The sequence below is a fragment of the Perca flavescens genome, chromosome 16, assembly GCF_004354835.1.
Source record: "Perca flavescens isolate YP-PL-M2 chromosome 16, PFLA_1.0, whole genome shotgun sequence".
NCBI classification, from domain to species: Eukaryota; Metazoa; Chordata; class Actinopteri; order Perciformes; family Percidae; genus Perca; species Perca flavescens.
The window spans coordinates 25,915,470-25,940,972 of NC_041346.1; the positions used below are offsets into that span (position 1 = coordinate 25,915,470).

Consider the following 25,503-nt stretch of genomic DNA (forward strand, 5'->3'; position numbering starts at 1 on the left):
TATTTCAGACATTAAATGTGTGCTCTTCGATTATTAATTACCTAGTATACGTGTGGGTATGTGGCCTTAATTGCATGTTGGGAAACTGGGGTTATTTGTGTGGTTGCTGTGATTCATTGATGGTCTGCTCTTTATAGGGTTAATTGTCAGGCTGTAGCAACAGTCTCCTCATTGGCTATGACTTAGCTTTTGCGCTGTATCTTCCACCCTGCAGGAGGAGACATTGCCTGCCCTTTTTTCTTTACTTACTTCAGCTCAAAGCTGTATCTATCATTGACTTATAGTAAGGATGTTAGAGCTTCACTTGGAAATGTGTTAATGAAAAAGCTCTATATTGTTGAGTGTCTGAGTAATGCTTTAGTTTCTCAGCTACTCCCTGCATAAATGCTACTGTACAGTCATATCCACTTTTATAACATATGTAATATATTTTGTATTATAATGCATGTGTTGCTCAATAATGTGCTGTCATGTTTGGCGTGGTGTGATGTACATCCCCTGGTTTATTAGTTTTTACTGCCGTGCCTCAGCTCAACCTTTTTCAGACAAGAAGAAATGGTATGACCTGAAAATGCTGGTTACTTGAGTAGACACTCTAAATTTATCCAAAATGTATGCTATCTTTAGTGTGTCGGTGCTGCCCCACGCCTGTCCTGCCCACAGTCTGCAGTTTGTTCGGTTCAGACATACCGTTTCAGCCGGGGAGATTGTAACCCCCCATACCACAGCAGCACCAGTGGCAGCTGCATCAACTTCCTCAACCTGCGGTTGACTAACTGACTACTGGCTGGCTGAGGCCTTTTGGGATATCATGAGAAGGTCTGCCAAACATGCAGGCTTGTAGAGACACATCCAAGGGGCCCCTGTCTCTTCAGTCTCCTTTCCCAAGTAGCCACAAAAACCAACTTCCATTGAAAATGTGAACAGTCTCGTTATGTATGTAGACCCTTAGCTGTTTTAAACAGAGCAAGACAACAATAATGTATTGTGTGATTACTGTAGTAACACTGCAGTAATACAAAAGGATCATTTAGTGTGTTTGTGTTATATAATTATGCTACTAATGCAGTGAATCAGAGTTTCAGCTACACTTAGGTACTTGCAGACATTTTTTTATTTTATCGAATGCAACATTTTTAAACGTTTTTGTAAGATTTGATAAAATCAGCTATTAAGTTTTTGCCAGCATTATTAACATTGCTTGAATGAATTTAGCAAACGTTTCTAAATTATATATGTGTATATTTGTATGTTTTCCATGGTTATTGGCTCTGGCCAGTAGGGACAGGTTGACCGCTTGATCTCATGCCAAGGCATCTCAGAAATCATCACTGATAGCTCCAAACATTTCTGCCATAGTTTGTCTGCTACTTGATACAATTCCATCGGTGCCGAAACTATCGCATCGTTGACAGTACCAAGAAGACACTCTATCTCCATGCAGTGTCACTCCGATGCCAGCCACAGATAGAGTAAATAAACAAAAACCTTTGTAGCGCCGCGTATGCCGGTACATACTTTGAGATCCTCGGGCAGAAGTCTTTTGTCTGTTCCAGAGGCCCGGCTGAGAACTAAAGGGCACGGAGCATTTGCAGTAAGGGCCCCAAGGCTCTGGCACAATCTGCCGTAGGAAATCAGGTCAGGAATTCTTTGGTCAGTTCCTTTGAACTGTCTTTTATTTCTTTTAAAAAATGTTTTTCCTATTCTTACCTACACTGTACATGTTTTTATACACCATATTTTCTTTAAAACCTGATGATTTTATGACTTATCTGTTTTATTTTATTACTAGTCTTCTTGGTATAGGGATCATCACTAAGCTACTGGAGACTGGCAGTATCAATGTAAGTCCTAATAGATATGTTAACAATTTACAAAATGGCATATTTAAAACCTTTTAATAAAGACCAACAGAAATTGTATCTTTGATAAAACTAGCCTTATTAGATAGATAGATAGATAGATAGATAGATAGATAGATAGATAGATATTGCAGTCCGGCAATTTTCATAGATATGAACATTGGGTGGGTTGGTGTGTTGGGGGTTTAAATTTAACCTCAGTTTGTGTATTGAGTTTCTCGGAAAAACGTTGGCTGTAGAATGGCAGCTGTGTTAGATATCTTGTCTGGGAGAAAGGTTACACTTCCAAGGTGTGCGATGGCAGCACCGCCTGTCTCGAACTCTATTTAGGGAAACTCTGGCGTTCCATCTCAGAGTTCACTGCTTCTGAGAAAATCCCTTCCCGCTCAGCAGTTCCAATAATGTCTTCCAGATGATCAGTAATCCTACATGGAGTTTTGTGTGTGCTGTGGTTAGAAGGACTTTGGTAGCCCAGTTTCTTCACACGCAACATGCCAGCCTGTGTGCTGCGCTGGCCAAAGAGGATGTGGATTTGGATGAAGTGGTTCCTTATTTGCTTGATTGAACACTCTGTGGTGGAAGAGGGTAGTTCCGTGGTAATGACTTAGCATGCATGCATAAATGGGACCAGTAGATGCCCGATTCAAAAAATGTATTAATTTTTAAGGTAGAAAGAAAGAAAAATATGGTCCGTAGAAAGGTTTCCATTCATAGTTTCTGAGCATTTCAAAACTGCAGACTTGGTGTTGAACAGTTGAGCCTTTCAGAAAAGTGCCCTTTCAAAATGCCTCTGCAAATCCAAATAAAATCCTTGCAAACCCCTTCATCCTTTCATGTCCACACCTGGGTGCAAAGTTCTGAAGGAAAAAACCCAGACCTGGCTTAACTCATATCACAGCGTATTTGCTTAGTTCCACCAAACCCTAACTTGAGTGCTCAGCACCTCCTGTTCTTGAATCACTCTGTTGTAGTACTCACCTTTGACTTTTGATGCCAGTCTTTTGGTCTCGTACCTGCTTCCTTTTTGAAGTTCTGAGTAGTTTGTAAGTTATGCACCTAATCACCCTTTGCTGGTTCAGATATATTGCAGCCCTCACCACATTCAGTGTCGCATGAATACTCATCTCAACTTCTGATGAGATGAGTAGCAGACCATTTAATTTGTGTATATTGGGCCACATTTACTGATATAACGTATCTAAACTGTGTACTAAATCAGGGGTCTTCAACGTTTTTTAAGCCAAGGACCCCTTAACTGAGAGAGAGACGGATCAGGGACCCCCTACTACATTGGCCTATTGTATAAAATTAAGTTGCATATTAAACTCGGCCTACAATAATGTGTGGGCGGCCTAAAGCCTTTATACATATCTTTTTAGTGCTACTAATATATTTAGTTTGTTCGCATGATTTTTGGGACATTTTATAGACAAAATAATGAATTGATTAGTGTAGAAAATCACGTGAAGGTGAATGAAAATAACTAATGTCAGCCCTCATGCTTGTAACTGTTTTGTACAATGAAATCTGCTGATACTTGGTGTAGGCTGGCAGGGTTTTTCCTGGCTCAGAATGGGCCTTTAGGGGGGAGCACATATTAAGTGGGGGGGTCTGTGGGTTGTCCCCCATGACATTTTCAGTGTCAAAGACTTCATTTCCTGCATTCTGATACATTTTTAAACACCATTTAATGTTGAAAAGTTTTTTATTTATGTCAAGTAAAACAAAATTCTGGTGCCAGGTAACAATTCAAAATATAAAATATAATGGAATATAATGCATTAAGGGGGCTTTCACATCCAGGGCCTGGAGCATGTTTTGCTCCTAAAAATGTAGGAGTGACTAACACAAGGTAACTGCTACTGTTGTAGCTAATTTGTGCAATAATACAATTGGGTTATGAAGTGTAATATTTCTATTTTGAAATACATTATACTGTATTATACATTTAAATCCAACAGAGTTGCTTTTATGTCCTCCAGTAAAGCTCCATTTCATAGTTTAGGCCACTTTTTTTATTCTTACAAGGTAACAGCTTTATGTGCCTCTTAGTGGAATCCAGGTAATCCGCTCGGCGTGAGGCAGGTGCAACATGCGACTGTCTAGCTCACTGACTGAGTCCCTGCTGTAAGCGTGGTAAAGGGCTGAGTCTCTCTCTCCTTCTCTCGCACTCAGGAAGATAGTTAATGATTAGCGATAGCTGTTCTGTGCCAGTGCTGCCTGTTCTGAAAGCAGCCACTCATTATATTGATCAATAAATTATTAGTGATGTTGAATATACAGTAGTGCAACGGACCACAACGGTCGGCACGCATGTAAACCGCAGATTAATTGCAGAGTTTAACCTTCATAGTGTAAAACATGACACTATGTGAATGGGGGGCAGCAGAAAGAAGGGTGGGATGGCGCCACTTGTTAAGGGCAATACCGCAGTCACAACTGTGGTTTTTGTGTATACTCCCGTATGGATCATATCAGGTTTGATACTGATGCCATCATACGGCAGCGCAGCCCGCCACGGACAGATAGCAGTCATAGCTTCAGCATAGAGCGCTCCGCGCCCGTCAGCAGCTTCTCGCTGTGCCGCCGTTCGGCGGCATGGTCATCGGGAGAGTCCGGTACAGCCTGACTCTGCAAACGGAGATCCCATTAGCACTAGCTAATCAGGTCCAGTCAAAACAATGTGGCTTTGCTGGCTTATTGGTGCCAGCTGCATGTGTAAAATATCAGCCGTGGATGAGAGGAAGGCTGCTGAAAATCAGAAGTTTTGGCGCTCCTGATCCTGATTTTCCTACTCACCGGTATTTGCCACCAGGTGCATCGGCGCTGCATTCCGGAGGTGCCGCGGCCCCCGCGAGCAATCACGGCCATTCAAGTCAATGCTTGATATCCCACCAGCCGGGCACGTTCCAGAAACGTGTGTGAAGCGGCTCTCCGCTCCACTGAAGATATGCGCCAGGTCTATTTTCACGCGAGCCGCGGGGCATTCAGACAGCTAGGCAGGAAGTGAAACAGCGAGAGAATCCAGTCAGTTTACCAAAACATACATATGAACATAATATTCATCATGTGTCAGAAAAAAGCATCACAGGACCAACCAGTGACAGAGTGAATAATTGGTTGGAAGCACCCTTTACTCCTTTAAAATCACTTTGGATGACAATCTTTTGTTATCTCTTCCAGGCTTCTGTCTGCTGGACTTGACGGAGCAGTTCTCCCTTCCAGAGACCAGTCCACCCATGTTGGCCAGACTGCTGGAAGCTATTGAGAGGAAAGGTGAGCTTGACCATGGAAACATTCAAGTATTTCATCTTGACATGCAACTGCACTCACGCTGACTCTTTTTTTTAACCCCATTTGACTGTGCATAAGTGACCTGTTACACAGAACCATATGAACCAAGTGGTGTTAGTTTTCTCAGTAAATACATAGATTTGTGTTTCACTGATTTGCAGGGCTGGAAAACCCCACTTTATATCGAACATTTACTGCTGGTGGTGGACTTGAAGTCAGACAATACTTTGATTGTGGTAAGTAAATTTTTTTTTTATCAACCTATGTGAGGCCCGTACATTTCCAATAGTTGTGCGAGAGAGAAAAGAGGAAGTCTCAAATAGAAAGAAACGACTGACATAAGTGGTGATGACGAACAGAGATGTATGTGTGAGGTGACCAAAAAAGATTAGTATGTCTGCATATACAGTATGTGAAAAAGAACAGGATGTACCATGGTTTCTGAAGGCTTTATTGCATCAGCCATGGTTGCATCTATGTGTGCATCAGATAGTTTTGCAGATTGAACACAAGCATGTAATTAAATATTTCACTGTGCACAAAGCAGTTTAGGTTTTAAGCGTGTGTCTCGTCTCTGTGTTGTATTGCACTTCAGATCCTCCCTCACCAGACCTGGATCATGTGGAACTTCCCGTCCTGTGTGATGGTCTGCGCAGATACCTGGAGGATCTTCCCCAGCCTGTCATCCCCACTGCAATATATGCTCAGATGGTCCAGACTGCCAAAGGTGAGAGCAGATGACCCGACACAGAAACAATGATCACTTCTTTACTGTACAGTAAAACAGAAGTGCTGACGTGACGTACCCTGCTATTGAACATTCAGTACTTTGAACAGAAAAAAACCACATGACCTTGTCAGTTGCCTTTGTCCCTTAAAGAAGACTTTTTTATATTTGACTTCATGTGCCTTTTCCACTGTGATCATTAAGTATATAATTATTATATCTTGTCACTTTCTCTTAACTTAGTTTCGGTCTGTCTTACTTTCTCTGTTGCAAGCACAGACAAACTTTTCACACCACACAATGTTCTGTAGCGCTGCATTCTCTTGCTGTCACATGGCCAGAAACAGGATATCTGTGGTTAATAGGAACTAAAACAGGCCTGAAAGTTTATCTCAAGCATCTTCAAGCAGCCAATCACCTGTCAGTGTACCTTACGCTCATTGTCAACCACACAATCTGTGCGGTTTCCTAACCTAACTGCACATGGTGCTTTCTTTCCATCTCGTCATCGTTTAAAGAAACATCTTTCATTTTACGCTCCTCTTCAACTCTGGCAGGATCAGTTTTTCACATTGTCTTACTGACCTCTCAGCCGTTCTCACCGGTTTCAACAGAGGTGGTGAATCCTGAGGAATGTGCCCAGCTGCTACGTTGCATCGCCATCGCCCCGAGCCTGCCTCCCCAATACTGGCTTACCCTCCACTGTTTGCTAAGGCATTTCTCTAGAGTGTGCCAAAACAGCTCCAAGAACCTGCTCAGTGCCAGAGCCCTGGGTGAGATCTTCAGTCCTGTGTTGTTCAGACAACAGGCCACCAGGTGGGTGTCGGAGCAGCCGGATCATGTCAAAGATAGACACTCAGGCAGCAGAAAAGTGTGCAGGCTCAGTCATGCAACACTGAGACACAGACTCTCAAGCATGTAAACTAGCAAACACTCACATTCAGGCTCACACATCTACCCACTCTCATCGCGCAGTTTGTCAGGCACTCATGGATTTTAGCTGCACACAAATATAGGTTGGAGCTTTTCTTCTACCAGCTTTGCTGCACAATTAAAGTAGCTAAACCCAAATTACCATCAGATTAAAACCAACACAGAGTAACCAGAGCAGCAGTGACTGTCACTTGGGCTGTGAAACACCAACTTTATCTAACTTGATCTTTTTCTTTTTTATGCCCCCTGCAGTTGTGAACCCAGCTTGGATGCTCACATCAAGATCATTGAGGTTCTGGTGACCAGTGAATGCAGTGAAAGTCAGGCAGCTCCAGGTAGTTAACCACTTTTTACTTCTATCATCCACAAAGTTTTAAATGCTGTTGGTCTGTTGCTCATGGTAGAATATTGTTGATTTAATAAAGAAATGCAAGACTGTTTAGCATTGCATTGCTGCTGTTTGGTATGTAGCATTTATTGTTGGATTCAGAACATGGGTGTATGTTCTGCAAGGACGAAAACACTGCAAAGCATGAACTGAACACCCTCAGACCTGAACTATTAATAGCTTGAGGAAAGGTGTTGAGACTTGCAGCGGCTGCAGTTGTAGACAGCCTTGGGGTACACGGTTGATGTAAAATACTGACATTGTAGGGCAAGTTGAGACTACTTTGTCATGTACTGGTCATACGCAAGTGTTATAGCTAGATAATCTTTGTTCCAGAACAGTGGCCCTGTTTGAATAAGGCCTACACTGTTTCTAAAGCTTTAGCTGCAAAGAATGTTTCTGTTTTTTGAGATTTGCAATAACTTTTTACAGTTCATGAAATGGTACAAGGTTTCCATAGAAATGTGTTGGATACAGAGTACAGCTTAGTGTGATAGTGTTGATTTTCGTGTCTATATGGCTTTTGAATTTAGCTGAATAAAATTTTTTATTTATTTTTTAACTAAGTAGATTAAGGTGATTGCTGGTGAATTTTCGTTTAGCATGACCGTGTAGGTCTCAATTATTATTTTGTAATCCGTTGTTAGTTAGTAATAAACACAGAACTGCACAAAGTCAGTTTTCATGGCTGGTGCAGTGGTTTTCTGCATAGATGAAGCGTGTGTGTGTGTGTGTGTGTGTGTGTGTGTGTGTGTGTGTGTGTGTGTGTGTGTGTGTGTGTGTGTGTGTGTGTGTGTGTGTGTGTGTGTGTGTGTGTGTGTGTGTGTGTGTGTGTGTGTGTGTGTGTGTGTGTGTGTGTGTGTGTGTGTGTGTGTGTGTGTGTGTGTGTGTGTGTGTGTGCGCGCGCAGTGCCTTGCGTGGCACAGTTTTGTTTTTACAGTGCTAGTTAAAAGCACTATCGTTGGCTGGCCTAGAGGCCCAGTGCTGGCTTTGGCTGTTTAAACATTTTATTACCTGTTAGGTCTATTTATAATGTTCCTGTGCATTGGTCACTTTCAGCTGTCAGTAATTTGCACCTGCGGGAGCACTTTGGCACTGGGATGGATTGAAGAGCGGCCAGGCAGGCGGGCAAGACACAAACCCTGAAACGCTTTATTTCTTTTTACACACGCATATATAATCACAAGACCTAGTCAAACATACACACCTGACAAAGTTCAGGTGTGCCAAACTGGTTTCAGTCACATGTCTCATACAGATAACAGGGTCACAGGAAGAGAGAAGAAAAGCACACTATGTAAATACACATTCTGTACATGTGTTTTTCTGAATGACGTGTGTGTGTGTGTGTGTGTGTGTGTGCTCCCAGTAACTGCGTGCCTATTTTAAGTAAGCGACAAAAGGCCCACTTAGATTTGGTTGGCTGGAAAGTCGGCCTGCTCCACAGAGCACTTCTTGTTAACTGAGGGCTGCTTCCAGTTTCTAGAGCCACTCTCCTCCCTCCCCTCAGTCCTCCCTCCACTTGGATCTCCACGTCCTCCCTGCCTCAAAGTGCCCAGCTCAGCAAATATTTGAAACTTTGCAAGTTAATCATGAGACTGAACTCCCCCTGCCTCCTCGTTTACAAACAGAGAGAGAGAGCGAGAGAGAGAGAGAGATAGTTACCAAAGAGACGGAAAGAGAGACTTGTGTGTGCGCGCGCGCGCACACACACACACACACAGTATGAGTGGCTGCTTTCAGAACAGGCAGCACTGGCACAGAACAGCTATCGCTAATCATTAACTATCTTCCTGAGTGCGAGAGAAGGAGAGAGAGACTCAGCCCTTTACCACGCTTACAGCAGGGACTCAGTCAGTGAGCTAGACAGTCGCATGTTGCACCTGCCTCACGCCGAGCGGATTACCTGGATTCCACTAAGAGGCACATAAAGCTGTTACCTTGTAAGAATAAAAAAAGTGGCCTAAACTATGAAATGGAGCTTTACTGGAGGACATAAAAGCAACTCTGTTGGATTTAATTTACCTTTTTGGAGTAAAAGAGAAGCTACAAAGAAGAGATTGTTCAATCACCAAAACATGCACAACTTGCAACGTAAGTTTGATGTTCTGCATCATTTTTTTTGGGCTTTAATCGACAGGATAGCTTGAAGTCAGGAAAGGGGAGGGGGGGCGATACGTAGCAAAGGGCCGCGGGTTGGATTCGAACCCGGGCCGCTGCCAAAGACCTACTCAGTCTTTACTGGGTGAGCTAGAGGTCGACCCATCCAACTTTTTAAGTTAATACAAAAGTGGATCAGTGGGTTTCTACTGCTTCTGCCTTCAGGCTATAATGGTTATTCAGGTAGAATAAGACACACATACCACAGCTTAAGAAAAGACTAGAACATAATAGGTTTTTGTTTTCTTTAAGCCCCCAGTCATAGCATAACCGTTTTGCCTTGGGCTGCCACTTTTGATGTATAGTTATGAACTATTCTCACATACTGCATATAACACTCTGCAATGCTCTTTTTAAACCCTACAGACAATAATTTTAATACACTAGATTTTCCTTACAATTCTTAAAGAAAAGGGGCATTTAGGTCACAGACTTTGACATTAAAACATTTTGTCACATACACTGATTTGTAGTTTACGCGCCAAGTTTAGTTACTTCTTAAGTTAAGCTTGTAGAGAGCCAACAACAGTTGAACCTAGCAGGACTGCGTTCCACTTATTCCTTACCAAGAACTAGGTCTATTTTGATTTCACTTAGGAAATCAAGGGAGTTATCTCTGTCATGCCGAGTGTCACGCTGTGGGATTACAGGCGTATTTTGGAGCTCTGTGTGCCGCTGACCGGGCAAAGCATTATAATTTAGCTGCGTACGTGCTGCAGCAGCATAGCTGGCTTTGTCTGAGTGCCAGCGGTGGGCCGGACTAAACCTCCGCGTAACACATGCAGAGAGGAGGGGCTGAGCAACCTGCAGGAGAGCGAGCAGGCAAGCTCAACAGAGAGGGAGAGGATGACAGAGGAAAAGCATGGAAACAGGCTGCTGGTCCTTTTTTCTGTTAGTGGAGAGACACTGCACATTTGCGTTTAAGTTGGATGCATACTAGGATGAAATGCTGGATGCTGCAGAGAGAATTATGATTTTTTTTTTTTTCGCATAGCTGCAGTGTTGTAAAGAATTGAAGCAGGGAGGTAAAAGGTAATGGGCTTTCAGAATGACCTCATCACTCTAAGAAAATGAGAAATGCAGGAGTGGTTGGTGACAACCCCTCCTTGTGATTGGCTGTGGTAAGTGATGTAACACGTTACTGAGCAGGCTGCCCTAAATGGCTTTTTAAATGAATGTTTAGGTGATTGTATAAGAAACATTTTATCGTGTCCCTGTAGATATTTTTGCCGTCAATCAAATATGCAAACTATCTATAGAAATGTGTCTGTGGAGCTGTTGCAAAGCTAACACTTAATACTAGATTGTCCACATGAGTGAGTTTAAGAATTAGAAATTTCTAGTAATCTGGAGAGAAAATGTGATCCGGTTGGTAGGGTTAGGGTTGTGCTGAGAAGTGCAGCGGAAACCATGAGCTGTGGTTTAGTTGGTATGCTGCATTTTTCACAGATTGTGAAGCTTTGCATTTTCTGCCATGTCACAATTGTAGCTGTCTGTCAAGTGAACCGTGCTTGTGGTCTCAGTGAGCGGAGTCCTGCAAGGTCTGTTTTAGCAGAAAGGTTGTTAATGCAGAGGGAGTGAACAAAGGCAGTGCAGATTTATGGGTGAAAAATACCTCGCTACCTTAGCTCTACTGCAGCTAGCTTCACTGTGAAACTATCAGCTTGTGAGCAGCCACTGTACATTTAAGATGTCTTTAGATCCACATCAGCGGTTAAAATGTTTCATCACTTGATTATCGTATGAAAATCGACATAGATGCAATGCAAATCTGACTCTTAGTGCTGCCTTAAAGCTGTAATTGGAAAATGAGATTGAAATAGTCTTGATTGTAAATACTGAGTCAATGATAATGATCTAACAGGATCTGGTTATTTAACATTAAAACTGGATATTTGCTGTGAGCAAAAAATTGAAGGGAAATCTATGGTCATATGGGTGTTTGCATTAGGTTTTACAGTTTTATTATAATATAATATATATATATATATAGGCTACACTGTTCTAATTGCAGCTAGGAATATTTATAGAAAACACTTTTCTGAATGAAATTTATTCTCCCTGACTCATGCTTCAATTCCCCTCCCACTGCCTCGCTGACACCTCCTCTCTGGTGGAGAGGGGCAGCATTTTCCCATCCCTATTTAATCAATGGGAAAAAAAGAAAAGGAGTGAGTCACCGTTCTTGTGATTTCCAGCGTCTGCAAAATGCTGGACTGGATTCAATGTAGTGGATCTCAAATTTAGTATCCAGTTATATTTTCTGCAGCTTTAAAGGACGGCAAATAAATGTTTTCAATGCAGATCAAGTGCCCCATTAACGGCGTCGTATTCAGCCAGAAAATCAATAATTTAATTCAAGAAACGCAATTAATGTTAATATGAGCATATGCAGGCTCCATTTCAGTACATTTATTTACATTCTGTATTCACTCCTCTTGTTCTCACAGCTCTACCTCCAAAGCCACCCAAGCCCACACCTGTGACTAACAACGGTATGAACAACAACATGGCGCTACAAGACGCCGAATGGTACTGGGGAGACATCTCAAGGGAGGAGGTCAATGAGAAACTGAGGGACACTGCAGATGGTACGTTTCTGGTGCGAGACGCCTCTACAAAAATGCACGGAGACTACACTCTGACTCTGAGGTAAGTTTGAAATCATTTCCTCTTATCGCCCATCTTTTATTTCTTTTTGGCAGTAAGTTTAACAGGTTTTGCGTTTTTGTTTCGTCTACAGGAAAGGAGGAAACAACAAACTCATCAAGATATTCCATCGGGATGGGAAGTACGGCTTCTCAGACCCACTGACCTTCAGCTCAGTTGTTGAGCTCATCAACCACTATCGCAACGAGTCACTGGCTCAGTACAACCCCAAGCTAGACGTCAAGCTGCTGTATCCTGTCTCCAAACACCAGCAGGTAAGGCGTCAGCTCAGAGTTTACTAGCAATGCTTAAAGGGCTTATGTTCAAGCAATTTAACTGCAACATTTTGTCTCGGTTATCAATCTTTTCTCAGGATCAGGTGGTGAAAGAAGACAACATTGAAGCGGTGGGGAGAAAGCTCTGTGAGTACCACCAGCAGTACCAGGAGAAGAACAAAGAATATGACCGACTGTATGAAGAATATACCAGAACATCACAAGTGAGTACCATCCAGAGTCAAAGTACAATCAAGTCTTTACTGCAATATTTGTACAACATGCACTAATACTGTGCCTCTGCTTCCAGGAAATCCAAATGAAAAGGACAGCTATCGAGGCTTTTAATGAAACCATAAAGATATTTGAGGAGCAATGCCAAACACAAGAGCGGTACAGCAAGGAGTATATTGAGAAATTCAGGAGAGAAGGCAACGACAAGGAGATCCAGAGGTAAGAATACAACACACAGTCACTTGAATAGAAGTAACGGTGGCAGGTAATACAAGTTTTTGTTTGTTAATTATGTTGAAATTAAACTTCATTGTTGCTTTCAGGATTATGGGCAACTACGAGAAGTTGAAGTCCCGGATTAGTGAAATCGTAGACAGCAAGCGGCGACTGGAGGAAGACTTGAAGAAACAGGCGGCAGACTACAGAGAGATCGACAAGAGGATGAACAGCATCAAGCCCGACCTCATCCAGCTCCGTAAGACCAGAGACCAGTATCTCATGTAAGTACAGGAATTCATCAGTGCCTTTTGTCTGCTGCTGAAACTTTAAGCTTCCCTCTGGAGAGAATCAAATTGGATCTGCCCTGGTTTCTAATGTTTTCTCTCTTGTAGGTGGTTGACCCAGAAGGGAGTCCGACAGAAGAAACTCAACGAGTGGCTCGGAATCAAGAACGAGAACACAGAAGAGTGAGCAACTATTTTCATTTTAACAACGTAACCAACACTAAAATGTCTTTCACTCACAACTTATTTGTATACGTTGCTTTTTTTTTTTTTCTTCAGTCAATATTCTATGGTGGACGATGATGAAGACCTTCCTCATCACGATGAGCGGTCCTGGAAACTAGGCAACATCAATCGACTACAGGCAGAGGCTCTCCTCCAGGGCAAGAGAGACGGAACATTCCTGGTTCGAGACAGCAGCAAAGCAGGATGCTACGCCTGCAGCGTTGTGTATGTATCAGTATACCTTTCTCAAACAGCTGTTAAAGGAGATGTTCCCAAACAATAGTCAGGTGCTCTGTATGAACATGGAAACATGATTTGTTCCTCCTTTACTTACCGAACATTAAGAGATCCCTCTCATGTGCTTTCAATGTCAAATCCAAAAATCCAAACCTTATCTGAAGCAAATATATGGCTTCAACAGTCTGAGTTTGACAAATCAATAGTCTTTTAAGTACATTTTATTATTGTTACAATCTAACAGGGGACAACTGTCTGGAAATGTTATACTAAAAAGACTTTGATAGATATTGACTGTACTAGCTTGTCCACCATGTATGAACCGGAGGAATGATTACAGCAAGCAAAGCAAGCGAGCACCTGACTATTGTTTCAAGACTTTAATGGTTGAGGTTTTTAAAATAGTGGGTGGTCGGAAAGAACACTTTTATTGCTTACAGACACAGAACAGATTGTGACCATTGTCCTCTCCTTGCAGCGTGGACGGTGAGGTGAAGCACTGCGTCATCAACAAGACCCCCTCAGGTTATGGCTTTGCCGAGCCATACAACCTGTACGGCTCATTGAAAGAACTCGTACTTCACTACCAGCACACGTCTTTGGTCCAGCACAATGACTCTCTGAATGTGACGCTAGCTTACCCGGTGTATACCCAGCAGAGACGGTGAGGACCTGGATGTTTCCACATGGACACAAAGAAAAGGCCTCATTGGGGAGTTGGAGATGTATGTCCTCAAACTCCATGATTTGAAAAAAGAGGCTGTTTGCCGGACTCAGACTTGAAATCGGAGGAAAAGACGCAATAAAGCCTGAAACATGTCAGTGACTTTGCCCAATCACGAGCCAGAGGCAAGTCTGAATGTAGATTTCTTTCTTTTACTTATTCTGGGAGCACAGAATGGAGTGGAAACTGCTGAACTCTCCCACAGAGGAGGACATTTGAGGCCTTTTCCTAATGGTGCTTGTTCCTTTTCAAAGCTTTACCAGCCGGGAATGTCTAATTGCAACAGAAACTCTTCAAATGGAACTTTACTCACCGGCCACAACTTTGTTTTTCCACCTTTTTGTTTTTTTCCTTTCACGTCATCTGTGTGTGTGTGTGTGTGTGTGTGTGTGTGTGTGTGTGTGTGTGTGTGTGTGTGTGTGTGTGTGTGTGTGTGTGTGTGTGTGTGTGTGTGTGTGTGTGTGTGTGTGTGTGTGTGTGTGTGTGTGTGTGTGTGTGTGTGTGTGTGTGTGTGTGTGTGTGTACACAAGTGTTTCTGTGTATGTGGCTGTGAGTGTGTATGATTGTCCATGTGACCAAAACTCATAGAATCAGGAAAATGTGTGACGTTGGGAGGGCTGTGTAACACATTTGCTTGTGTTAACTGTTAAGTAGCAGACCATGGATCAGCTGATAAATGTAGCAAAATGGCACTTTTTTAAGCAGAGTTTAATTATTATTTTTTTGAAAAGACTCCTATGGACTTTTATGAGAAGAGCAGAGAGGATGAGACGTCTGCATCCTGCCTTCTTACTGTTGAGCATTATAGTGCAGACGCAAACTTGATCTCTACTGTGGGCAAGGTGAAACTAGAAATGGACTTACTATTTCATGTACATATGTGCAAAGTCATGAATGAAAGTGCACCATACCAAAAAGGGTCAGTTCCTATTATATTCTGATCTGCTATTCAATTCTTCCTCCATTATTTCTTCAGAAATTGGAACGTGTTTTATTCTGTTGCAACCAACAATATAAGCTTGTTTTATTGCTTGAAAAGTATCTTTTCCTGTGTAAATATCCAAGAGGATATTTTGTGTCAAAATGCCAAGATACAGTAAAGAAATGCTTATGATTTTTATGGATAATAATAGCAACATACACTTTATTATAAATTACTTTAACTAACAACTGGTATAAAGATGAAAAAGATTGTTCTTTTTTTTTTTTTTTTGCTTCAAACTAATGTTCTTCTCAGGCAGAGCCTTTTGAGTATTTGAGCTGCTTCGGCCACAAGTACTATTTCTTACAGAGCTACATGCAGTTCTTTGTTGAGACGGACAAAGAAAGCACTCAGAGAATGGGATGATGGGATTGTATAACTCTGATCAACCATCACCACAAAAACAGTATAGATTTATTTTGTAATAAAATATATATGTTCCCACATGAGAATATATCAAAGCAGACTGGTGTTTTCAACTCATGGATGTTATTAAAAGATCAAATTACATTGTCCACTTAGTATTTTTCTGTATCAGAAAATCACTGTGTTTACATGGGTGGATTGGCTCATTTCAGATAGTCTTTAATTTCATATTTTAAAAAGGACAACACGTGCCAGTGGAATCCTTGACAGAAAAAAAATAGCCAGAGCTCAACTACATTTCTTCTCCCCTACCCCCACCCTCTCCTTTTTTTTTTTTTTTTTTTTTTTTTTTTAGCTTTTAAAAGCCCAAGTGATCGGTACATGTGTAAACCCAGTGGAATGGTAAAAATTATTGGAAAAATAGTTTTAAATGAAGCAAGGACTACCAATGTATAGTCCTCGTTAAGTCTCATGTGAAAACGTACAAATTAAATCACTCAAAATGAGAAAATGTCTGCCATTAATATTTTTGCGATCATGTGATATTTTTATTCCCATCCTAACATGTACTCATGCTCAGCACAGCTGTCAAGTTAAACTGTTTAATATATATTTGTGTAACAGATTAGTTTAGTAAAAAACCTTAACCTTCACCTAATGTAGTTTTGATTATTGCTTTTACAATTTGACTTAATTCTCTCAAACTTTGGCACACATTTTTTGTGGAAAAAGGTAAACTGACTTTCCAACGGCAAAGTCACTTGTGTGTCCTTAGTGTCAAAATAAATGTAGACAAAAAATAAGACATTGGACATGAAGACATTTGTCCGCATGGAAACATTTTATAATTTTTGTTTCATGCATATTATTCTCCCCTCAAGACACAACTGTTGTACAGCTTAAAGAAGCTACTAAAATGTGTTTTAGATGTATTTAACCAGATTACTCATCCAAGATTTTTTCAAAGGCGTTGTCATGGGTACTAGATCTGTGATAACGATATTTATTTTACTAGAGGATCTTATTTACCTCCCCAACAGCTGCTGGCATGAACTTTGTTTCTTCTCCTCAAAAATGTTTTTTTGTTTGTTTTATAGTTCTTGGACAACATGCGCCATTATTTTCTTTGCCCCAATTCTGGGTTGTATGATTGTTATAGGTGTCTTTTTTTATTTGAAGCTCCTCTTTTTGTGGGTGCCCAAGACATGATGATTAGATTGAGATTTACAAGTGTTTCCCAAGTTTTGCTTCCAATCTGTATTGAGCTTTGTTAAAAAGGAAATAAAACACTTCTAGTAAAAAAATAAAAATACCTATTGTTTGTGTTATTATTGAAGCTAATGCAATTAACATTTGTTTGTTGACAGTCATTACTTTTTCTATATCTTAAAGTTAAAGGCTTAAACATGCCGTTAGTAATTCAGTTCAATTTTATTTATAGTATCAAATCATAAGTTATCTGAAGACACTTTACAGATAGAGTAGGTCTAGACCACGTTTTCTATAATTTACAAAGACCAAACAATTCCAGTAATTCCCCCAAGAGCAAGCATTTAGTGGTGAGGAAAAACTCCCTTTTAGGGAGAAACCTCGGACAGACCCAGGCTCTTGGTAGATTGTGTCTGATGGTGCCAGTTGGGGGTGTGTTTTCAATAGTATAGTATGCCATAAAAAGACATCGTATATGCTTAAAAATAATATATGAATAAAAAAGTAATTGTCTGTTATGTCGAAAAGAGTCCTAGTATGCCGGAAAATAAAAAGTCATAGTATAGCACGTCAAAGAAAGTCAATATAGTATGTTGAAATATGTCATAGCATACTCGCTCAAAAATTCCTACAAAAGGTTATAGTATAGTATGCCGAAAAATAAAAGGTCTTTGTAAAGTATGTCATAAAAAGTCATGAAAAGTCCTACTATAGTATGTCATAAAAAGTCATAAAAAAATCCTAGTCATCGTAGTAGTTGATAAAAGTCATGAAAGAGTAATAGAAATAAAAAGAGTATGTCGAAATAAATCACAAATGTCATAGTATAGTGTTTCGAAAAAAACAAAAAAGTATAGCATGTCGGAAAAAGTCATAGTATAGTATGTCAAAAAAAGTTACAAGAAAGTAATGTCGAAAAAAGTCAATATAGTATGTCGAAAAAGTTGAAAAAAATAATATAGTTTGATGAAAAAAAGTCATACTATAGTTGCCACAAAAGTTTTTAAAAAGTCATAATATAGTATGTCTAAAAAAGTCATAGTATAAGTATGTCGAAAAAGTAATGGTATAGTATATCAAAAAAGTGAGAAAAAGTCATCGTATAGTATGTCGAAAAAGTCAAAAAAAGTCATAGTATAGTATGTCAAAAAAAGTCATAGTACAGTATGTTGAAAAAGTCAAAAAAAGTCATTGTACAGTATATATATATATATATATATATATATATATACAGTATATATATAAAAACCCAGTGGTTTATATATAGAAAAATGGTCCCAATACTGCCTAAAACGCTGGTATCGGTATGGGGAAGTCCTGGAGTTTATGCACCGATCCGATACCACGTAATAAAGCTAAAGACTACCCACTACATTAAAGTAGTTTTATGTTATTTATCCGTTATAACTGCCTGTCAAACTGCATAATAAAAGAAAGTTCTGTAGCATTCATTGTTTGTGTTTGTTCATGTTTCACAAAGAGTTTAACCTGAGCCAGACCAACAACAACAAATAATATCACATCCATACAGGGATAGTAGTATACAGTTGTTAAAACATAATAAAATATATGACACACTGGTATCAGATCAGTACTCGGTATCGGCCGATACGCAAATTCAGGTATAAGAATCGGTATCGGGAAGCAAAAAATGGTATCGGGCCATCTCTAATCTCATATGTCGAAAAAAGTGAGAAAAAAAAAGTCTAAAAAAAAGTCATAGTATAGCATGTCGAAAAAGTCAAAAAAAGTCATAGTATAGCATGTCGAAATAAGTCTAAAAAAGTCATAGTATAGTATGTCAAAAAAAGTCTAAACAAAGTCATAACAGTCCCTGAGAAAAGTCTTTCGCTTATCTAAGTTTTAGGAACAACAAATAATAACTTGACTTGTAGTTGATCAATTAGAATCAGAAATGGCTTATATGAAATGCAAAGGCTTCTGGATTATGCGTACCATACCTAAATAAAGTCTTGTATCATTCTTTGAGTTTTATCATTGAATTAGGACAGAAAGGTAAAATTTGGCTTGGACAAAAGTCTTGTTGTGTCTTTAAATGATTCCACCAATCACATATTAGAGCTTCACCTGTGACAAATACTGTAAATAACACATTCCCAGGTGTGTTTTAAAAGAACTCCAGCACACCAGACCTTCATGTGAAGTGCAACCTGACCTCTCACAACATGCCAAAGATTCAAGCACAGACCACTTGGTGAAAGGATGGACAGTGGAAAAGTGACAGAAGGTTGATTTTTCTGATGAATCATCCACTGAACTGCATCCCAATCACCGCAAATACTGCAGAAGACCTGTTGGAACCCACATGGACCCAAGATTCACCCAGAAAACAGTCAAGTTTGGTAGAGGAAAAATCATTGTTTGGGGTTACATCCAGTATGGGAGTGTGCGAGAGATCTGCAGAGTGGATGGCAACATCAACAGCCTGAAGTATCAACAAATTCTTGCCGCCCTTTATATTCCAAACCACAAAAGAGGGCAAATTCTTCAGCAGGATGGCACTCCTTGTCATACTTCAGCCTCCACATCAAAGTTCCTGAAAGCAAAGAAGGTCAAGGTGCTCCAGGATTTGCCAGCCCAGTCACCAGACATGAACATTATTGAGCATGTCTGGGATAAGATGAAGGAGGAGGCTTGGAAAAAGAAACCAAAGAATCTTGATGAACTCTGGGAGTCCTGCAAGACTGCTTTCTTTGCTCTTCCAGATGAGTTCATCAGTAAGTTATTAGAGTAATTGCCGAGACATATGGTTGTAGTCCTCCAAGCTCATGGGAGTCATACACGGTATTAATTAATTTTCCCAAGGCACCATGACTTTACGTATGCTCTTATGTTATTGTAGCATGTTTGTGTATTCAAAATAAAGTATAATTTCTACCATACATTACTGTATTTTTGTATGTGACAAGACTTTTTTCCAACTTAGACTTTCTGTCCTAATTCAATGATAAAACTCAATGAATGATACAAGACTTTATTTTGGTATAATAAGCATAATCCAGAATAATTTCATATAAGCCATTTCTGATTCCAATTGATCAACTACAAGTCAAGTTATTATTTGTAGTTCCTACAACTTAGATAAGTGACAAGACTTTGGCAGGGACTGTAGCATGTCGAAAAAAGTGAGAAAAAAAGTCATAGTATAGTATGTCAAAAAAGTCATAGTATAGTATGTCAAAAAAGTCATAGTATAGTATGTCAAAAAATATGATAAAAACGTCATAGTATAGCATGTTGAAAAAAGTCATAGTATAGTATGTCGAAAAAAGTCACAGTATAGTATGTCGAAAAGGTCGAAAGAAGTCATAGTATAACATGTCGAAAAAAGTGAGAAAAAACTCATAGAATAGTATGTCGAAAACAGTCATAGTACAGTATGTCGGAAAAGTGAGAAAAAAGTCATAGTATAGCATGTCGAAAAAAGTCATAGTATAGTATGTCGAAAAAAGTCATAATATAGTATGTCGAAAAAAGTGAGAAAAAAAGTCACAGTATAGTATGTCGAAAACAGTCATAGTACAGTATGTCTAAAAAAAGTCATAGTATATTATGTCAAAAAATATGATAAAAAGTCATAGCATAGCATGTTGAATAGTCTAAAAAAAGTCATAATGTAGTATGTCGAAAAAAGCATGTTGAAAAAAAGTCATAGAATAGTATGTGAAAAAAAGAAGTTTCATAGTAAAAAAGTTTCATATCACGTAAAATATGTCGAATAAAGTGAGAAAAAAGTCATAGTATATTATGTCAAAAAATTTGATAAAAAAGTCATAGTATAGCATGTTGAATAGTCAAAAAAAAAGTCATAGTATAGTATGTCGAAAAAAGTGAGAAAAAAGTCATAGTATAGTATGTCAAAAAATATGATAAAAAAGTCATAGTATAGTATGTCGAATAAAGTTTAAAAAAAGTCATAGTATAGTATGTCGAAAAGGTCAAATGAAGACATAGTATGTCGAAAAAAGTGAGAAAACAGTCATAGTACAGTATGTCTAAAAAAAGTCATAGTACAGTATGTCGAAAAAACGTCATAGTATATTATTTCAAAAAATATAATAAAAAAAAGTCATAGTATAGCATGTCAAAAGATATGATAAAAAGTCATAGTACAGTATGTCTAAAAAAAGTATTTTTTTGGAAAAAACAAATACAGCCTAGATTCTATTTAGATGTAGGGAGTAAAGCATGTTACAAAAAATTACCACAAATATGTCAAAAAATAGGATAAAAAAGTCACAGTATAGCATGTTGAAAAAGTCATAGTATAGCATGTCGAAAAGGTCAAATGAAGTCATAGTACAGTATGTCGAAAAAAGTGAGAAAAAATTCATAGTATAGCATGTAAAAAAATATGATAAAAACGTCATAGTATAGCATGTCGAAAAAAGTGAGAAAAAAAGTCATAGTATAGTATGTCGAAAAAATATGATAAAAACGTCATAGTATAGTATATCGAAAAAAGTGAGAAAAAAAGTCTGAATAGTAGGCTATGTCGTAAACAGTCATAGTACAGAATGTCTAAAAAAAGTCATAGTATATTATGTCAAAAATATGATAAAAAAGTCATAGTATAGCATGTCGAAAAAAGTCATAGTACAGCATGTGGAAAAGAGTCCAAAAAAGTTGAAAAAAGTCATAGTATAGTATGTCAAATAAAGTGAGAAAAAAGTCATAGTATAGTATGTCAAAAAATTTGATAAAAAAGTTATAGTATAGCATGTTGAATAAAGTCTAAAAAAAAGTCATAGTATAGTATGTCGAAAAAAGTGAGAAAAAAGTCATAGTATAGTATGTCAAAAAATATGATAAAAAAGTCATAGTATAGTATGTCGAAAAAAGTGAGAAAACAGTCATAGTACAGTATGTCTAAAAAAAGTCATAGTACAGTATGTCGAAAAAAAGTCATAGTATATTATGTCAAAAGATATGATAAAAAGTCATAGTATAGTATGTCGAAAAAAGTCATAGTATAGTATGTCAAAAAAAGTGAGAAAAAAGTCATAGTATAGTATGTCAAAAAATATGATAAAAAAGTCATAGTATAGTATGTCGAAAAAAGTGAGAAAACAGTCATAGTACAGTATGTCTAAAAAAAGTCATAGTACAGTATGTCGAAAAAAAGTCATAGTATATTATGTCAAAAAATATGATAAAAAAAAGTCATAGTATAGCATGTCAAAAGATATGATAAAAAGTCATAGTATAGTATGTCGAAAAAAGTCATAGTATAGTATGTCAAAAAAAGTCAGAAAAAAAGTCATAGTATAGTATGTCGAAAAGGTCAAATGAAGTCATAGTATAGTATGTCGAAAAAAGTCAGAATAGTATGTCGAAAACAGTCATAGTATAGTATGTCTAAAAAAACGTCATAGTATAGTATGTCGAAAAAGTTGAAAAAAGTCATAGTATAGTATGTTGAAAAAAGTGATAAAAAGTCATAGTATAATATGTCAAAAATATGATAAAAAAGTCATAGTATAGTATGTCAAAAATATGATAAAAAAGTCATAGTATAGCATGTCGAAAAAAAGTCCAAAAAAGTTGAAAAAAAGTCATAGTACAGCATGTCGAAAAAGTTGATAAAAGTCATAGTATAGTATGTCGAAAAAGTCGAAAGAAGACATATGTCGAAAAAAGTGTGAAAAAAGTCATAGAATAGAATGTCGAAAAAAGTCATAAAAAGTCATAGTATAGTATGTTGAAAAAAGTCATAGTATAGCATGTCGAACAAAGTCACAGTATAGTATGTCGAACAAAGTCACAGTATAGTATGTCGAAAAAGTCATAGTATAGTATGTAGAAAAAGTCAAATGAAGTCATAGTATAGTATGTCGAAAAAAGTGAGAAAAAAGTCATAGAATAGTATGTTGAAAACAGTCATAGTACAGTATGTCGAAAAAAAGTCATAGTATATTATGTCAAAAAATATGATAAAAAAGTCATAGTATAGCATGTCGAAAGAAGTCATAGTAGAGTATGTTTGAAAAATTTGAAAAAAACTAATTTAACAGTATGTCAAAAAATATGATCAAAAAGTCATAGTATAGCATGTCGAAAAAAAGTCCAAAAAAGTTGAAAAAAAGTTATAGTATGGTATGTCGAAAAAAGTCATAGTATAGTATGTCGAAAAAGTTGAAAAAAGTCATAGTATATTATGTTGAAAAAAGTGATAAAAAGTCATAGTATAGTATGTCAAAAATATGATAAAAAAGTCATAGTATAGTATGTCAAAAATATGATAAAAAAGTCATAGTATAGCATGTCAATAAAAGTCCCAAAAAGTTGAAAAAAAGTCATAGTACAGCATGTCGAAAAAGTTGATAAAAGTCATAGTATGGTATGTCGAAAAAAGTCATAGTATAGTATGTCAAAAAGGTCGAAAGAAGTCATAGTATAACATGTCGAAAAAAAGTCACAGTATACGTAGTATGTTGAAAAAGTCGAAAGAAGACATATGTCGAAAAAAGTGTGAAAAAAGTCATAGAATAGAATGTCAAAACAAGTCATAAAAAGTCATAGTATAGTATGTCGAAAAAAAGTCATAGTATATTATGTTGAATAAAGTCATAAAAAGTCATAGTATAGTATGTTGAAAAAAGTCATAGTATATTATGTCAAGAAATATGATAAAAAAGTCATAGTATAGCATGTCGAAAGAAGTCATAGTATAGTATGTTTGAAAAATTTGAAAAAAACTAATTTAACAGTATGTCAAAAAATATGATCAAAAGGTCATAGTATAGCATGTCGAAAAAAGTCGAAAAGTCGATAAAAGTCATAGTTATTTATAGTATGTCGAAAAGAGTCATAGAATAGTATGTTGAAAAAGTTGAAAAAAGTCATGGTATAGTATGTTGAAAAAAGTGATAAAAAGTCATAGTATAGTATGTCAAAAATATGATAAAAAAGTCATAGTATAGTATGTCAAAAATATGATAAAAAAGTCATAGTATAGCATGTCGAAAAAAGTCCAAAAAGTTGAAAAAAAGTCATAGTACAGCATGTCGAAAAAAAGTTGATAAAAGTCATAGTATGGTATGTCGAAAAAGTTGAAAAAGTCATAGTATATTATGTTGAAAAAAGTGAAAAAAAGTCATAGTATAGTATGTCAAAAATATGATAAAAAAGTCATAGTATAGTATGTCAAAAATATGATAAAAAAGTCATAGTATAGTATGTCAAAAATATGATAAAAAAGTCATAGTATAGCATGTCAAAAAAAGTCCCAAAAAGTTGAAAAAAAGTCATGTACAGCATGTCGAAAAAGTTGATAAAAGTCATAGTATGGTATGTCGAAAAAAGTCATAGTATAGTATGTCAAAAGGTCGAAAGAAGTCATAGTATAACATGTCGGGAAAAAAGTCCCAGTATAGTATGTTGAAAAAGTCGAAAAGAAGACATATCAAAAAAAAAAAAGTGTGAAAAAAGTCATAGAATAGAATGTCGAAACAAGTCATAAAAAGTCATAGTATAGTATGTCGAAAAAAAGTCATAGTATATTATGTTGAATAAAGTCATAAAAAGTCATAGTATAGTATGTTGAAAAAAGTCATAGTATAGTATGTTGAAAAAGTCAAATGAAGTCATAGTATAATATGTCGAAAAAAGTGAGAAAAAAGTCATAGAATAGTATGTTGAAAACAGTCATAGTATATTATGTCAAAAAATATGATAAAAAAGTCATAGTATAGCATGTCAAAAGAAGTTATAGTATAGTATGTTGGAAAAATTTGAAAAAAACTAATTGAACAGTATGTCAAAAAAAATATGATCAAAAAGTCATAGTATGGCATGTCGAAAAAAGTCAAAAAGTCGATAAAAGTCATAGTATATTATGTCGAAAAAAGTCATAAAAAGTCATAGTATAGTATGTCGAACAAAGTCACAGTATAGTATGTTGAAAAAGTCATAGTATAGTATGTTGAAAAAGTCAAATGAAGTCATAGTATAGTATGTCGAAAAAAGTGAGAAAAAAGTCATAGAATAGTATGTTGAAAACAGTCATAGTACAGTATGTCGAAAAAAAGTCATAGTATAGCATGTCAAAAGATATGATAAAAAGTCATAGTATAGTATGTCGAAAAAAGTCATAGTATAGTATGTCGAAAAGAGTGAGAAAAAAGTCAGAATAGTATGTCGAAAACAGTCATAGTATAGTATGTCTAAAAAAACGTCATAGTATAGTATGTTGAAAAAAGTGAGAAAAAAGTCATAGAATAGTATATCGAAAACAGTCATAGTATAGTATGTCAAAAAATATGATAAAAAGTCATAGTATAGTATGTTGAAAAAAGTGAGAAAAAAGTCACAGTATAGTATGTCGAACAAAGTCACAGTATAGTATGTCAAAAAAGTCATAGTATAGTATGTTGAAAAATCAAATGAAGTCATAGTATAGTATGTTGAAAAAAGTGATGAAAAAGTCATAGAATAGTATGTCGAAAACAGTCATAGTACAGTATGTCTAAAAAAAGTATTTTTTTGGAAAAAACAAATACAGCCTAGATTCTATTTAGATGTAGGGAGTAAAGCATGTTACAAAAAATTACCACAAATATGTCAAAAAATAGGATAAAAAAGTCACAGTATAGCATGTCGAAAAAAGTCATAGTATAGTATGTTGAAAAAGTCATAGTATAGCATGTCAAAAAGGTCAAATGAAGTCATAGTACAGTATGTCGAAAAAAGTGAGAATAAATTCATAGTATAGC

At 37.3% G+C, this 25,503-nt stretch overlaps 1 protein-coding gene and 1 long non-coding RNA gene across 4 annotated transcripts in view; one reads left to right on the plus strand and one right to left on the minus strand.

Annotated features, from left to right (window-relative positions):
- Nucleotides 1-14,608, plus strand: part of pik3r1 (phosphoinositide-3-kinase, regulatory subunit 1 (alpha)) — a 28,004-nt gene extending 13,396 nt beyond the window's left edge. The window contains exons 3-15 of one of the 3 annotated variants that reach the window (XM_028600816.1): nt 5,046-5,138; nt 5,318-5,392; nt 5,752-5,883; nt 6,498-6,699; nt 7,069-7,151; nt 11,815-12,016; nt 12,108-12,288; nt 12,387-12,512; nt 12,599-12,741; nt 12,846-13,022; nt 13,134-13,208; nt 13,305-13,475; nt 13,966-14,608. In XM_028600816.1, coding sequence (XP_028456617.1) covers nt 5,046-5,138; nt 5,318-5,392; nt 5,752-5,883; nt 6,498-6,699; nt 7,069-7,151; nt 11,815-12,016; nt 12,108-12,288; nt 12,387-12,512; nt 12,599-12,741; nt 12,846-13,022; nt 13,134-13,208; nt 13,305-13,475; nt 13,966-14,155 — 1,850 coding nt within the window. In that variant the 3' untranslated portion in view covers nt 14,156-14,608. Of the gene's footprint in view, nt 1-5,045; nt 5,139-5,317; nt 5,393-5,751; nt 5,884-6,497; nt 6,700-7,068; nt 7,152-8,594; nt 9,299-9,432; nt 10,486-11,814; nt 12,017-12,107; nt 12,289-12,386; nt 12,513-12,598; nt 12,742-12,845; nt 13,023-13,133; nt 13,209-13,304; nt 13,476-13,965 lie in introns of those variants that run through there. The other 2 variants (XM_028600817.1, XM_028600818.1) reach the window with 2 other exon arrangements.
- LOC114570517 (uncharacterized) overlaps nt 4,396-25,503 on the minus strand; it is a 42,581-nt gene continuing 21,473 nt past the window's right edge. Inside the window, exons 3-4 of the long non-coding RNA XR_003694544.1 lie at nt 4,662-4,857; nt 4,396-4,493 (exon numbers count right to left, since the gene is read on the minus strand). This is a non-coding gene — a long non-coding RNA (uncharacterized LOC114570517). The remainder of the gene's footprint in view (nt 4,494-4,661; nt 4,858-25,503) is intronic.